Source organism: Pyxicephalus adspersus, chromosome 6 (genome assembly GCF_032062135.1).
Source record: "Pyxicephalus adspersus chromosome 6, UCB_Pads_2.0, whole genome shotgun sequence".
In the NCBI taxonomy this organism is placed as follows: Eukaryota; Metazoa; Chordata; class Amphibia; order Anura; family Pyxicephalidae; genus Pyxicephalus; species Pyxicephalus adspersus.
In genome coordinates, this window is record NC_092863.1 from 50,512,623 (window position 1) to 50,529,865 (window position 17,243).

At 36.4% G+C, this 17,243-nt stretch overlaps 1 protein-coding gene across 4 annotated transcripts in view; it reads right to left on the minus strand.

Annotated features, from left to right (window-relative positions):
• The window catches only part of ADGRD1 (adhesion G protein-coupled receptor D1), a 312,771-nt gene that overhangs the window by 121,595 nt on the left and 173,933 nt on the right, over nucleotides 1–17,243 (minus strand). For all 4 annotated transcript variants that reach the window (XR_011921431.1, XM_072415722.1, XM_072415721.1 and 1 more), the window contains exon 16: nucleotides 3,641–3,744. Coding sequence is in view for 3 of the 4 variants with exons in the window: in XM_072415722.1 (XP_072271823.1) it covers nucleotides 3,641–3,744 (104 nt within the window). In the remaining variant the exon portion in view is untranslated. The remainder of the gene's footprint in view (nucleotides 1–3,640; nucleotides 3,745–17,243) is intronic.

Consider the following 17,243-nt stretch of genomic DNA (forward strand, 5'->3'; position numbering starts at 1 on the left):
TGTCTATGTGGGTATCTTAACATTTCACTAACCACCTATATAAACCACACAATATGGGGGCCAACATTTTTTCATGGATTGAGCGTATCTGTTTGCATGTATTCTAACAAAAATAGAAAATATATAAAAGAAAACTGCAGTAACTGCATACTAGCATCATCTCTTAATGAGAGGGTGCTCCACAATATTTAGAGGTAGCCCCACCTCAACCCCTTCCAATTTACATTGATTTTAGTGTGAACAGGGCAGACATTCGGAATGGCAGGAAGCGGGTGGAACATTAGCCCCTGAAAATAAGGCTAGGATGGGCATCTTACAGACTAAAAGTGACCACTGATGATTTTTTTTTTGTGATGGATTAGTATTAGGATTTGTGACCAGTTGCCCAATCTGTGCAATACTTGATATAATCCAGAGTGCCCTGTTCGCTAAAATGGATAATGAATTACATACTCCATACTGCTCATTGTATGTACTACATAGAAGCAATGACCATATTTACCAACAGATTACATTATCAATAAAGTCAAATATACATTTCCTATTGATCTTTAAAAACTAAATACACATAAATGTCTGATAACTAGGGTAATTATTGGTATATGTCTAAAATGGCCAAAACTTTTGGTTTTTGGAATAGGCATTAAGCCAGGTACTTTTACCAGATTACCATAAAGGCAATTATTTTACAAGATTAAAATAAAAGGGCTAGATGAATTGTGGTAATGGTGCACGCTGATGGGCCAGAATGAACTATTTACTGGTACTAGTTTTTAAATAGCTATTTGCTTGTTGTGTCCATCTTTAAATAGACTAGAATTTACAGCTTCTTGTCCACAAAAGATTCCTTTATATGCCTAGAATGGTTGAATTCTGGCATTTATTGTCTAGATGCCAGTGATGCCAGTCTAGTGAATCTGCAGCAATGGCTGTATTTTACTTTGTTCTTCAGAATTACTTAACATCCAATTTTCCACTCTGCCACTACCTTTGCTGGTTCATAGCATATGCCAGAATTCATTGTGAAATTTTATAACTTGCTAACAAAACTCTTTTTTATCCTTTATCCAAAGTATTTGCACATTTATTTTCAACAGTTTCTTCTTTGTGTGAAGTTTATGACAAGAATGGGTAATATTGCTGAGAAAAACAGGTGGTACATCCTGGACAAATATGTCCCAAAAAGGTGCCTTGTAGGAGGTGGAAGGGGGTGCACCCAATATTTCAGAATCCAACCAGCTATATGGGGTGGCTGAGGAAACAAGCTATCACAGGTAATTTGTAGCAACCTATGGTGTCTGCGGTACAACTGCAGCCTTAGTTTATATTAGCTACCATTGCTAACATGTTCCTGAAAAACTGGTGCCTGCTGACAAGGGCGGCTTTTTTGTTTGCCTGTAAAAGGGTCTCACCAAAAAATTTTTTTTAGTATTATTAGATTTTTAGCAATAGATGGGGGCCATTGAACCCTTCTATTTATGTCATGGACAGTCCAGCACCTAGATCTCTTAGACATATAGTTCTCTGCTTTGTTCTCTTTACAATTTTGCAGGATAAAAATTGAATTGCTGTGCTTGTTTGTAGCCGTGCATCTTTTCAGGACCCTTTATGGTACTACAATTGTATCTGTGATGCTGGGAAGTGCAGCCTGGCATCTATTGTTCTCATTTTGGGTGTCATTTTTCCTCCTTCAGGTCAATAACAGTAGGGATGAGTGAAAAAGCCGCATTCTCGCAAAAATTTTGGCGAACCGATTTCCCGAAACCATCGGAAGATCGAGAAAATTATAACAAGAGGATTCACAGGGGATTCACAAGATTCCCTGGGAATCCTCCTATTTGCGATCCCCGGGGCACTAGAAGTTAATTAACCTCTAGTGCCCTGGGGATCGCACACTGTTCTCAATGAAAGCTTTCCTCAGCCATTTAGAGAGCACTAGAGGTTTTGAATGGGGAAACTTGTAACCCATTTAAACCTCTAGTGCAGGGGAACGCACACTGAGCTGATAAATTAATGCAGCCGGTGCGCGCAGCTCGCAATCTTTTTTTTTTAAAATTCGAGCCCGATCAACGAATTTACACCGGCAATTCTCGCTTACATTTTCGGTAAGCGAGAACGGCCGAATTCGCTGTGAGATCAAGTTTTTAAAACTGGCTAGATCATCCATAAATAACAGCCTTTCATGTTACCACAAACGTAGAAGGGTGAAAGATATGATGGTGGCCCTGAGATATGGGCAGTAGGTATCATGAGGGTTTATATACACAACTCTCTGTTATAACCTATTACCTAATTGAGTCTGCAGCAGTAATTTGAGATCTTTTTGTGGTTCAAGAGTCCCAAGGAATTCACTTGTATGTTTATCCTGGAAATGGAGGGTCCGTTGCTTTTTTTCCCCCTTCTGATGAAAATGGGAGCTCTAAGAAAATGGTTATAATCCTCTTTCAACCCTGATCAGAACATCAAATCTATTGGCTAGCAGCATTTCCACCTGGTGTTTTTACACTTCCGCTCACTGGGGTTGACACACTAGCTACTTTAATATATGGTCTACCCCTTGGCACGTACCCAGGATATTCTGAGCAATCAACTTCAAAAAAGGCATAGCTCCAGTTGTTGGTAGAGGGGCAGGTAAAGAAGGGCGATCAAGATATTAGTGGGCAGAGTTTGCAGAGGTGCCCACTGGGCAATCAGGCCCAGTCACATGCTCACACCTGATTGATCCACATGCCTGGTGAATTCAGAGAAAATACCTGTAATGCAGTGTGCAGTCCAAGAAAGCAAGGCACATAGAATGTTCCTTGCACAATTTGGGATTTACTTGGGCTCTATAACTCAATCTTCCTCTAAAACCTAAAATAACAAGTATGCGCCTTTTAAGGTAAAAATTATACTTGAGTCAACTTTTATATTCTTTCTTTGAAAGCTTACTACTTTTGTAAAATATAGTTTGCCCTATGGCTATATGTCAAAATCTTTGTTCATGTTAAGTATCCTAGTGTACGGTTTCCTGAAGCAACAAGTTAATGTCAGCCAATCATGCTGTGTGCTTTTTCTAACCAGTAACTGTTCAGGCAGCTGTCTAAAGGACAAATATTTGTGCTGAATTCAGCCCACATTACAAATCTTTAAGCACCTGTAGCTGTTTTTGATGTTAGAGAACCAAATGTAATCAGTATTTTCTTTTATTCTGTTTATACTTCACCATTTTTTTCAGTCAAAGGGTTTTTTTTATTCTTTATCAAATGCCATTTTATGGTCTACCTAACACAAAAAGTGATTTAAAAACATCCTATTTAATATGGCAAGTGCTTTTTCCATCACGCCAAGACAGCTGAACAGGGATCATAAAAAAGCAGTTCTACAACATGTGATGAGAGCAAATGGAAAACTCCTCTGATCAGGAAATTAAAGCAATTTGAGCAAAACCACCCAGCTGTTGCAAATATATAGGCAAAATCTAATTAAAGGGTTGGTGAGAATTAATGACATTTATGATTGAGAGAATTCAAAAGTTAACGTGCATTTGCTAGTCTGCAGCGTGCACGCACATAAATCTCACATAGTCTTTAAACAGTAATATTTGCTCAGCAGGGATCTAGAAGAAAAATAAAATAATAAAATGTGAAACATTACTCACGATAGTATAGCAAATGTGACCAGTGTAATTGCCAGGCAGAAAATGGACAGGGAGCAGCCAATGTAACTGATGGAGGACAGTGCCACCTTGTGGGACTTCGAAAGCTGTGCATGGGAGAAAGAACACAAGAGAAAACCTTTATTAACATCATTAATTCCATTTTATGCTTTTTGGCATTCTGACAAGTTTATCAATTTAACCTTAGCACCTAACTAGCACTAATTGTGTTTCCATGCACGCATTGTTATAGATAGGCCATCACATCACGTCTTCCCATTGCATGTCTTGGTAATGGATGTACTGAAAGAGAATTGATGAGGATGAACAAAACAGCTCCAAGTCATACAGTATTTCTTTTCACGATATACATTGTTTTGCGTGCCTGCAGCGTAAGCACAGCTTGGATCTGGCTTTGGGGCTGTTGCCTTTAAATGTCATAAAATGGAAGATGTGTGCCTTCCAAGCTCTTTCATACTTGGCTATCATTTTCACTAACCTGTTGAAATTAAATCAGACCCTCCACTGAGAGATTATGTAGGCTGCCATTGCTAAACTCATTCTACGGAATTCTAATTGTCTGGAAGTAAAGCTGATCTTTTTGTGTCAGCAGGTACAGTCACACACAGGAAATAAGAATGCACATAACTAAGGGACAATAGGCTGAACACCTGAGCTGTATACAGTAATAAAGAGACATCAGAACAATATCTAGGCAAGTTCAATTTTTTTTTAGAAGCAGAAATGGCTGCTTACATAATCTCTGTGAAACATCACAGAAACACAATCAGTGATTAGATTTGCCTATTTGCGAAGCAGCTGAAGTTCTAATATGCAGTCCATTGCAGTGCATTTAAATAACTTTGCTGGTTTCCACATTCCCTCCACCCATGTAACATCCTAATGAATGACTGCACAGAGACTTCGGGTGCAAAAATGTTCATCAGTAAGTTTTTGAGAGGTTACATGTAACAAAGTGCAAGTCTGGACAATATGTTTTTGTTTCAGATGCAATGTTGAAGAGTTACAACCTGTCAGGGATTTCATTTCTTTCTGAGGTCTATCAAAGGGGATTTCTCTCCATTTGCTGTCAGCTTACTTTGGTCATGTGTCCATGGACAATAAAATAAAAAATAAAAAATCTAAGGCAGTATTGTAACATCACAGTGTCCTAGGCCCACATCACCGATAATGTCCTTTACTCTTATGTCTGTGAAGGTTCTTACTTATCCATAATGTTGTTTGAACATGTCTCTGTTCATTCTAGACCGGTTCAGTCCCAGTTATCTTCATGAATGGATTCAGGTCAAACCCAAAAACCAAAGAAGTCATTAAGAAAGAAATTCAAATGTAAGGTATTGTGTCAGTTTAGTACTGCCTTTGGTCTCCCCCAGGACCCCAAACACTTTTTGCTTAACATTAAAAGACACCAGTGCTCTTAGTGCCATGCCTGCCATTTCTTCAAGTTGTTATTGTCCAGTTTTTACAACCACAGCACACTGATGAACCAGCCGATGGTTGGTCAACTTAAATCACCTTTCTTCTATTTCTCCCAAGCATAGAGCTTTGAGTTTGTAGCAAGCCATGAACAGGCTATGTTTTCTTCTTTCAAGGTCAAAATCCACAGACAATGTGCATGACCCACCATAATTTGGAGAACAATCTATAGCTTATCAGAGAGAGTTAGAAGGAGCACAAAGAAGTGGAAGTTTGCATAGCATCAATGTTTGGGACGAGAGAACATGGTGCCTACAACCAACAATGGTTGATTCGCACAGGCTACCAGTAAATCCAGACTTTTCTATCTGTTAGCAGAGGTCACCCCAGATGTGTTTACATTGTTCTTACCCAGTGGCTATTAGAATACACAAATGGGCCATATGGCCTACTCATAGTCTAGTTTAAAAATGTATTAAAAATATATTCCTTTGTTGTATGCATTGCAGTTTCATGTTAAAGCAAAACTATATAGCCCATTCTCAGCTACCCATATCTTATTACCAGAAGCACTGCAAAGCATTGTGAATTCAGCCCTAGGGGTAGGGCAGTGCAGTCACAGGAAGTAGAGAGGGGTGCTGGTCCAAAAGAAGAGGGAGGGAAGAGGCTGTGCAAGGGGCATCCATTGTGGTACTTTGAGCCATATGGGTGCTTTCATTTTGCTATGTATTTCTTGCATAGGTCACATATAAAAACAATGATCATTATTACTGGGTTCCTCTCTATTGGTTTTATTTTACAAGTTTAAAATAGCTAAACTCTAGTCTTAGATTCTAGGTAAGACAGGCCAACAAGCAGCACTATAATAAAATACTTTTAGCCTTCCAGCCCCAGACCTACCAACCCCAGAAGGGGCAATCCATTTGGAAGTCACTGTTTGGAGCCTTAGTTTGCTGAGGAATCTTGTGATGATTTTTGTGGTGAGAATGCATACCTCGGTTTTAAATTTAATAGATGAGTAAGGCATCTACATCTTCTGTCTTTTGTAAAGGATACTGGGCTAGATGGTGGCTACAATTGGTGTTCCATGTCATTTTTATCTAAATTGTTTCTGAAACACCTCTCATCTGAGCCAGGGAAGATTGCTTTCATTTAGTTCAAAAACTAACCAAACTCTTGTAAAGACTAGATGGTGAGATCTTTGTGTTAAAGAAGAGTGGTTTTATTCCTGTCAGCAGAAGATTTAGATCAAGGTGCATTCTCTTTCCCTGGTGTCTGCAGAGTGTGTTAATCATTCTTGGAGTGGAGGATATTCCAAAGGTAGGCATCAGAATGCAATATGTTTGCCTTCCACATAAAAGCTCAGCAAGGACTGGTTGCAGGTGGTCTGACAGTTCTATAGCATAGAGAGCAGTCAATCCTTCTAGCAAATTGCCAGAAGGGTTGAGGTCAGGGTTTTATTTTGAAGAATTGAATATAAATCTGTTGCTTTACTTGACATCCAAGACAAGTCACTACAGTCCTCTGTTTTCCTACAAAAAGAGGGAGTAGTATCAGTAAAATCTTTCCTCCCAGCTCACATCTGAATTGCACACTTCAGTAGTAGATCTGATATGTAATGAAGGTACCAGACGGCTGACAGGCGATTTGCTTATACCAGAATACTGTCTTCAGCTTTAATGTATTTCTGCTTCCTCCATGTGTGTTTAAGGGTGTAAACCTTTAACCATTTTGATTACAAACCATATATAGATATATAAATGACTCTGATTATAAACTATTTATTCATAATAAGATCCTATAGATATATTTCTAGATCTTTGTATTTGAATTAATATCGCCTGTCACTATTTACCCCTGAAGAAGCCCATTGTGGCAAAATGTGTCGGGACCCCAGACGGCTGTGATAATATAACGATATCTTTATCATCAGAAGATTATACTGAAACCTTTATACAGTGCAGTAGTAACCTATGTGCAGGTTACTTTTTTATTCATTTACTTACTAGTCATTACTATTGTATTGATCTTGTTTAAAATCAGTAAACTGTGTTTATTTGCCTGAAAAAAGACCCTCTTTTGCCTGTATTGTTTATATCTGGGGCTGGCATTTACCTATTTGTTGAACTTTAAGGATAAAGGAGAACCAAAACAATTCATGTTTAAATGTAAGAAAATTTTGCATATTTACTGCAGGGTATTTTTATAGTAAATTATAAAGTTAAAGGCCTAACTGTAGTTTGTCATTGACCAATGCTCAATATTATGGATGGAGACCCAAACAGGCTCAGGGATGTGTTTATGACGTGTCTGCAAATCAAACGTATAGTACAAAAAAGTCTTGTTTGTCCAATTTCAAAATCAGTGGTCAGTAATATGGGCTCGTTGTACAAAGCTAGCATAATGGTTTATATCTTGTGTTTGTTTAAGTTTATCTCGCTGTAATCTTCATTTGACATGCTTCTTAACTGCATAACACTATTTAGGCTGGTTTTGCATTCTCATTGATTGTATATAGAAAAAAACATTTTAGATCTGAATACATTCCCCTAAATTTCTGTGCAGCACCCTCGTGTAACAGCCATTGTAAATATTAGGACCACACACTCTTCCTATGTAGATGACAGCTCTCTCCCACCTGGCTAAGTAAAGTACTTGGCTTAGGCTTGACTTGTTTTGGCTGCCAGCAATCTGTTTGAGTTTATGGACAGAATGCAAAACAAGAAAGCCATATCAGTATATGCAGGTTTTACTACTGCCCAACTGGCTCTGCCTGAATGCCACCCTGATTGCCATTTAAAAATAAAGTCTTCTGACACTGGAGTATTCAGATCAGTAAATCAATTGCTGAAATACACAATTTATATATTAGTTAAAATCCACCTGCTTCCAATTAGCATCATTGCCAACAAAGGTGAGCTGAGTGAAATCCCAATGCTACATCTGTTCATCTCTATTTAGGTTTCATATTACTGTATATTACTATAATGTAAGCCACTTGGAGGATTTTAAAGAGTTTACCTTTAACTGATAAACCCAACATGTATTATTAACAAAAAATGGGAAATCTGCCATTTAGTTTACATACAGTTCCCCAAAATTGTGATTCTTTCCAACTCTGGTAACGTATTCCTCTGTGTAACAGATCTCTTTGAGCTCTTATATTATTCATGTAAATTCCTTCAAAGGGCTTCGTAAGCATTGTTCTGATTTGCATGAGAAATGGCAGCATGCATGTGGAGAGGCACCAGGGAAAGCTTGACAGCGCACCTGCCACATAAACGTGTTTCACTGTGAACATCAGGGACAAAATGTGTGCACAATCCCACCAGCCACATATAAATTGCAGATGTTCAGGTTTGCTTTTTAAGAAAATGCTGTGATTGACACAGTATGCAGTGTTCGGTATAAAATATGAATATTTAATTTTAAAGAAATAATATAAAAGAGTATGACATAAGTGTAACATAAAAATATAATGTTATCCAATTTCTATTACAATGATGCATTTAAATTCTTCTTTGAATATGAATATTTGAATACAAAAAAAGCTTGTGTACATCATCAGTGTAACTTCTGCCATAAACATTTCCTGTCCAAAAACATTGCAGGACAATTAGGGCCATACCAGACCCACGTAGAGCTGCAGTGGTCTGCGGTAGGCTAGACCACAATCCCACCCTCTCCCATTGAAGTGAACCATTTTTTTGCATTCAGCTTCAGCAGAATGTAGGTTCCCCAGAATAATCCCCAGACAAGTTACTTTTGCCCATGTAGTTATTATTTTGCAGCCTTTTGCAAGTCTGGTGCAGTTTGCCACTCCTGGGCGCATAGCAGCAGTGTGCTGTGAAGCCGCGAGCTACCAGCCATCTGGGTTCACATCATGGGTGTGAAAGAGCCCTAAGCCAGCTGAGGTTAGAAGGAGGTCAAAATTATTTAATTCTCTAAAACTTGAAATTGTAAGACACTTGAAAACCACCAGACAACAGGAAAATACAAATTATATTACAATTACAAAACCAAGAGAAATAGAGGGCAGCCTTGGTTACTTGAAAAGTTTTACACAATTTGGAAGCTTAATTTTAAAAAATAGTATTTTTAATTCTTTGACATTTTGCATTGTCAAATTTGTAGTGTTTTTTACTTCAAGCTCCATTGAAATCCTTCATCTAGCACATCTTTACAGTTCTGCACTCCTTCATTTTATGGTTTGTGGTTGATTTGTAGTTAAAAATGCTTATAGAATCTATCTTAAAATGCTACGTCCTGCCATTTGTATCAGAGCTTTGTGGTGCAACAACTGTTTAACAGCTACATACTTTTACAAAAGGGTCTTTACTATTACTTAGTGTTTGCTGACCAAGCCTTTGTTTAATTTAGACAAGGATTGGCTAAGCAGAGGCTAATGCATGGGTGCCCACGCTTTTTTGGTTCTCGAGCTCCTTTTTAAATGACTAAGTCAAAATGATCCACCAATAATAAAAATGCTAAACATATATTAATTTAAATATATACTGAGTATGACACAGAAGTGACTGGAGCTAATAAGATATTGAATGGCAGAACATTGCACAGGCACTGCACTACAAGGCTATAGTGACAGGAATGCAACAATTCATCTGTCATAGGAGAATGATGTGCTGCACAAGAACTGCTGCACATGAAACCGCCCAGCACTGCTCACCTCAGACTGCCCTTCCGCCCTCTCTGACGCCCTCCCCACTCCCCACTGTTACACGGAGTCTTCTCACACAGAAAGACATCCCCAGCATCCCTATAGACGTGCAGCCCGGCTGCTAGGAAACAGCAGTGGGGAGGGGTAAGGCAGGGCTCTGCAATCGACTCGGGTTGGCTTTGCGATCGACTGATAGATTGTGATGGACGTTTTGGGCACCCCTGGGCTAATGCTTGGCTTCTAGTGAGGCCAAACTAAAGTTTACTTTGCCGATTGCTTGCAAACGCTTAAATGTAAATAGGCAAAACAAAAGGTGTTTAAACACCAAAGACGTGCACTGCCAGTCCTCTTTAATGGCATTTGACATTTAAAATGTGTGCGTTTTAATTAGTAGTGTAAAAATATTAGATTGTAGGCTTGGGAAGGGTCTGATGTGAAAAGCTAAATGTACCCAGTAAAGTTTTTCATAATGCTGTTTAAAATACAATTTATAAAGCTGCTTTGAAGGCTGGAATCTTTTTTTTCCTTTAACAGTCGCTGTATGACATTTATAGTAAGCTTAATTCTTAATTACATTTATGGAGACCTACTATCTTAGCTAGGTATAATACTTTATGTAGAAAATTCAATAAATATAACCACACTAGAGTAGACCTGCTATTATCGGCACTGTTTATTACTATTTTATGGCAGGCTTTGAAAGTGATTTTATTTAGAGGTAATTAATAATGCATTTGTATAATGATACACATACACAATTTTATTCATAGTCATACGTGAATGCTATGGTTTTTTTTCCCCATCAGCAGAGTAATGTAACATAGGTATCCTATGATTTATTCAATCAACAGGGGAGACTTGTTTATGAACATGAAGCATGGTATCATAGATCTCTCCTGTAATAACTGACAAAGAGACTGTTTTCTCACAATACTTGGATGTTATAAAATAGAGTTTTTACAGTCTGCCGTACATGAGCAGAGAGCAATAATTAGTAACTATGACAATCTCCCTGTGCCAAAGAGGCAAAGAAGCGACAATCAAATCATCAACTTTAACTCGTCTTTAGATTCTGCAAGAAAGGCTGAGCAACTTTTGGTTCCTTATTTAGTGCTTAGTGCTTTATATAATTCAGCAAAAACACAAAGGTTACTAGCCCCCCTTAGCTAAGACATAAAATCTCTTCCTTTGTATATAGATAAGGAAAACTGATTGCTTATCAGTGTAACATGTATATAAACCCTTACAATGGGCCTGATTTATTAAAGCTCTCCAAGGCTGGAGATACATAAAGGATACACTTTCCTTAGTGAACCTGGGTCAAGCAGCAAACCTGGAATGGATCTGGTCCAGGAATAAAACATTTGCTAACAAATAGCAAATGACTTTTAGGAAATTCATTTTTAGGTTTGCTAGATCACCCAGGTTCACCAATGAAAGTGTATCCTCTCCAGTCTTGGAGAGCTTTCATAAATCAGACCCAATGAATTGCACTTGTGTGCCTTCTTTTGATTTGTTACCTGTAGAATTGTAAGGACTTAGATCTGTTCAAGACAAAAAGCATGCCAACATTTTTTTGTAACGTTTTGACAGCATCTTAATTTTTCCAAGATAAGGAGCACCTACAAAATGGTACATCGAAGGGGCTGGGACCAGTTTTTATCTCACAGCTTTACCTGGCCCTGGATTTCAACCCTAAGGCAGTCTTGGTTTGCTGGATGCCTGCCTGGAACTTGTAATCGGTATTGAAACAATGGTATAAAGTTATGACAATACGGGGTGCTTACGGTGTATCTGTGACTGGCCCAGATTCAGGTTAAATTATGTTACATTACAGAAGATACTTTTTAATTATTCAATTTGAATGCAATAAAGTTGTGGTCTTGTGCTTTCAAAGAAAATAAAAATGTCTTTTGTGCATTATTTGGGGAGAACAAGCAAAATCATAAAATGGCATCTGCAACTATACATAAGCTAATACTACAGGCAAGTATTTAATATGGTTCTGTTTCATTTGTTTAACTAAGAAAGCAAAAACTACCTTGATGCATGTTGTTAAAAGCTGTAATATTTTTAGTTAAGACATAATAAAGTGAAATAATTGGCTGACGCTCCTATTGTCTGACACCACTTTGTTAGGATTAAGAAATGATCAGGCAGTGCATTGATGACAAATGATTTTGATAATATAATGTTACTGAAGATTTGTCACAGTGCTTTTTATTAGGATGTCCAGGGACATAACCCATACAGAGCATGCCTGCTGAGCTTACAGTATTACTGTGGATCAGAGCACAACATGTCCATGCAGCATGAATATTCACATCCCCATTACTCCATCTGCATACATAAATGAGGATGTCAGCATTCATAGACCGAAAAATATGTATGTCCAAAACATTTACAACACTCTACATCTGAATCCTGTCCTTCATACACTAAATCATGTTCCATATCATTACAGTAAACATTATGCAGAGATACAGTTATTAATATTACACAGTATTTATTTAGCACCATTATATTACACAGCGCTGTACAAAGTCCATAGTCACATCACTAACTGTCTCTCAAAAGAGCTCTCAATCTAATGTGCCTACCTCAATCATATGTCTTTTAATACAGTTTAATACAGTCTAAGGTCAATTTTTTCTTGGGGGGGTAGCCAATTAACCTAACTGCATGTTTTTGGGATGTGGGAGGAAACCAGAGTACCTGGAGTAAACCCACACAAACACGGGGAGAACCTGCAAACTCCATGCAGATTGTGTCCTGATGTAAAAAGATGTTAAAAGCTACTTGAACACAAATTGTAATATAAAAAAAAAAATGCAACAAGAAACTAGGGCTTTTCAATCAGCTATTTAAGTAGTATTTAAAATCACAAGCATATAAATCAGGTGAAATATATATAAAACTTAATATTAAACAAGTACACATATTTAACAGATAATGGGTCACATCACATTAGGCCACATGAGATGTATGATTCCTTCCTGTTTCAAGGAATATCCAGTGTTAAATCCCATTTTCTTTGTTACTTTTGTTACTGCAATAATTATTATTTTAAATTTTGTTTCTAAGTAAAAAAACAAAACAAATAAAAAAAATAATCCTGCAGTTGAGAGATGCTGCTCATGAGAGAAAGGTGACTCAAAGTACATTGCATCTTGCTCATACTAACCCCGGTCTGTCACCAAATTATTTTCTCTTAACTGATTCTTTGAGTATTATTGTTGGCCACCAATGGATGGTACTGTGTCCTTTACATAAACTGTGTTAAAACTGCTTTCTGACAGCTCTGATCTGTTCAACTAGCAGCATATGCAGTTCCAGAACATGCCAATGGCTGTCACCCAAGTATAAACCGAGATTCTTTTTCTAATGAAGGCAAAAAGATCTGTTTATACATATATACAAGTATATTTAGTTTAAATGGGATAGGGAGACCAGCATTCAGGGAAGTCCTGTATTGACAAAAAATCCTCATGTGCTTTACGATCTTTAAGCAAAAGATGTACTAGTACTTAGCTATTTCTGCCCCTCTGCCTCTATTGCCATAACGTGTTCCTCTCCCTTGTAGATTTGCTTGGGAAGAGATACTTTTATTACTTTGTGGTTATTATTGTGATCTACAGTAGTCTCTATATGTGATTCATCCTGAAGAAGCAGTTAAAAAACTACAAAACGCATCGATGTTAAATGGAACCATCAAAAGATTATATACATTTATAAAAGACCCATCTTTAGGATCTTTTGAAAATATTTTGTGATGTGCATTGTAACATTGCCTTTGTTATAGGCAATGGTTAAATTTTTTCTTGTTCTTAAAATGATTAATCAATAAAATACTAATTTTATTTTACCATATTCCTGAAAAGTCCCACTTTTTTGCACATTAGACTTTTATTGCTCATATGATCTGGGATGTGGCATTTTTTGTTTTATACATTGTCATTTACTGATCAGCAAACCCTTATTAAATACATTAGTGAAGAACTAAACTGTAAAATAATTTTTTCCTCAGTAGTTTCTCTTTAATTTATTCCAAATCAAAAAATGTTACTACCAATAGATCTCACTATTGGTTTAAATGCAAATAAGTTAATAATACTTAGTCCAGTGCTAAAAAGTAATTATTGCTTTGGTTTCAAATTGAACTGATAACATGCAAATGCTCATCTAGTAGAAATACCTAAAACAAACTATTGATTTCTTTTTGCTGACTTTTTTAGAGCTGGAGTAAGTACATATAGCCCGATACAGATGGAGATCATAATTTTCCATATTGATTTCTTAACTTAGAATATATCAGTATTCTTAGCAACATGATAGGTGTACTGATTACTGAGTGAAAATAATAAATGAATCTGACCCCTTCTTCATAAGGAAAATTACTGCAGTTCTAACATGTTGAATTCAACAACTGATTTATTGAGACTCATTCAGTACAACGCAACCACGGAGTATTTTTACAAGCCACCTCCAAATCCCTATATACTATGCTTGAAAAAATGGCTGCACAGTAGTGTTATCATTACTCTGTATTGGTAAATGTGGGAATATTTATTTATTCATCCATTAATGCTATTTTAAATTCTTAACCCTTGGAATTAGAATTTTTATTAAGTTACCCTTTATTGAACAGCATAATCGATATGGTTCCCCTACATCATTATAACAACTTTTTTTCCACTATGTTTTATTGTTTTTCTCAATTTGGTCATGGATAAAATATTTATTTAATAACGCTGAACATCATATTCGCAAAAAGCAGAAATGTACCTCTTTACAACTCCTTCATGTTACAAGTATTCCCTTCCATTGTTTGAGAATAGAAAACAGCCAGGTTACTTTGCAATGGCCGATACAGTACTTAAAGGAGTCTGTAAATTATATACTATTTATGGGTTCCTAAACCAATCTGTCGGCTCTATGGCATAGTCGGAGTTTGGGGATGTTTTAGATTCTGGCAGTCACACAGGATCTGCTTGTTCAGCCAAATCAAACTGTTCTGACTGTAGCTCGGGGGAAATAAACAAAGAAGAAGGCAGATTGCTCGGTTATTGCAACTCATATGTCATTCCAAATGTAAAGGGGATATTAACCATTTACTTGCTAAAGATGGGACTGTCAAGGTGAGTTGATGATAAAACCCTACAAGCTAAAATTTTACAAATATTCTAAGAATGAAAGAAATCATAGAAAAGCCACAGTTTTCTTGCATAAATAGACATAATGACACAATTTTAAAATAATTAAAACCAATACCTACACTATAAAGGTATATAGTATGCATTTATGAGGAACAATAAAAACTCTAAATGCTAGATATGGGATTCAATCATTTACCTTGGTGTCTGTGTTTACAAAGGTATATGTTTTATAATATCTCTTTAATCCTAAATCCAATCTGACACTGATTGTAAAGAGCATTCATATAGGGTTGCATTCTGAAATAATGGAAGCTAAATGCATTTTGTAGCCGATTTAACCTCATCATGTTTAGAGGTCATGAATTGTATGTACAATATGACACCAGTTTACATGCACTGCTGGTATGTAACAATCACCAAACACATTGCAGTTTTGTTTTTTCTGCTGGAAAAAAATACCTATGACAAATAATAAAAACTTGCAAATAATCATAAACCAGCATCCATATAGGTTAGTTCTGCCCAGTGAGAGCTAAATACACAAAATTTGATGGTATGGTAAGTTTGTTGCAATTATCGTGTGGCCTATTAAACGAAGGCCAAAAGAATTAAGTACCATTCTATGATGTCCTAGTCCTATTCCAACCATCCTAACAACTTCAGTGACATTTTAGGAATGTATAAAATCAGGATTTGGCTCAAAGCAGTAAAAGACCTAGCTTAGGTCTAGAGAAAAATAGTGCAAAAAGAATATTTTGGTTTGATAATATTGATTTATGTAAAATATTACATTACTAGGCATACCTGCTATTTAGATTGATTTAATAATGTTTATTTATTGGTCTTCGTTTTCTTTTTCCTGGACATCAGTGGCTTCTCAACTGAAATTAGTGGGCCAACTGCCTATGCCAACTGAGAGGCAAAATTGAAGATTACAAATGCTTTACCTTCATGATCTCACTAACAGAGCAGTTACTTCTATCCTTGGAAATCTTTAATGCAATGCCAGAGATGATAACAAATGATCGTGAGTAAAATTATGCATGAATAAATAGTGCCAAACTTTTAAAGTATTGGTATCTTGGCTTTGTTTTTTTCATAGAAAGTATTTCCATCCAAAATGTAATGCATAGTTTACCATAGATTCAGAATCACTATAAAGCAATGATGGGACATTGATTTATGTATTATTTTAGTTCTCAATCATGGGCAATAGAAAGCTGTCAAATAGTAATGCTGAACAATGATAAATCAGGCAATTTCTTGTTACCTGCAATGCCAACTGCCTCCACACAATGATTCCTCATTCTTAGGGTGACACATTAAGTATAAAGATGACAAGTAAATCAACTATAGTCTGTTGACTGAATTTTTTTTGCTCTCTCTGTGATCAAACACAAAGAAAACAATTGTGGAAATGAAGGAATAGCTGCATATTTTAGTAGATAATGTACGTGAGCCCAGGAAAAGAAGAAAATAAAAATGTTTGTATTGAACTTTACAAAGATGACTGGGAAATGTCACTGCAACTTTGCATAAGCAGAGAATAATCCTACAAGGCCATAACTGCCAAAATAATAGAACCTTATTTATTATCATCTATTGCACATCAAATATTTTCATGCAAGGATTGGTCATTCCTTTTTTTATTAAGGAATATTTCCAAACCTGAGAGATATATTAAATAATCTGGCTCAATACAATTTCATAAGAACATTTACTTCTATCTTTCTCACAGATCTCTGTTTCTGCTATTTACTATCTCATCCAATAGACTGTCTCTGGATTAGTGTATATAGGACAAAACAACACTGGGTATAAAATGCTATATATATTTCATTTCAAGGTGCTAGTTCATGCTAGGAAATGGTTTACATTACACCCTGTGAGCAAACATCCCATATCGGAAATTTTATTTAAGGTTATAAAAAATCTATTTTTTGTCAGATGGGTGTGATGGTGTAACATGTATCTGGACTGATGTGATGTTGCCATTTAACTTGAACCAACCTATTTGTTGAGATAAGTGTGCAGAATTTCTTACAAACTGTTTTTTAATACAAATGCTATTGAAAGACAGTCAAAACATACAAAGTGACCAGCCTGTAAAATTAACTTTGTTTAATCCCTATTCTAAATACCCAGGAAATGCAAAAAGGCCCAATTCTTAAAAGCTCTGTTGTGGATCATCATAGAGCCACATAAGTGCTACAAAATAATCTTGCTTAACCTAAAACCTCTTTTTTTAAATCTTTTTTTTCTATTGTTCATTTTTTTCCACAATTTGAGGTTCTCTTTGCATGGCTACAAATTTAAATGTTCAGTGAGATCTTCTAGC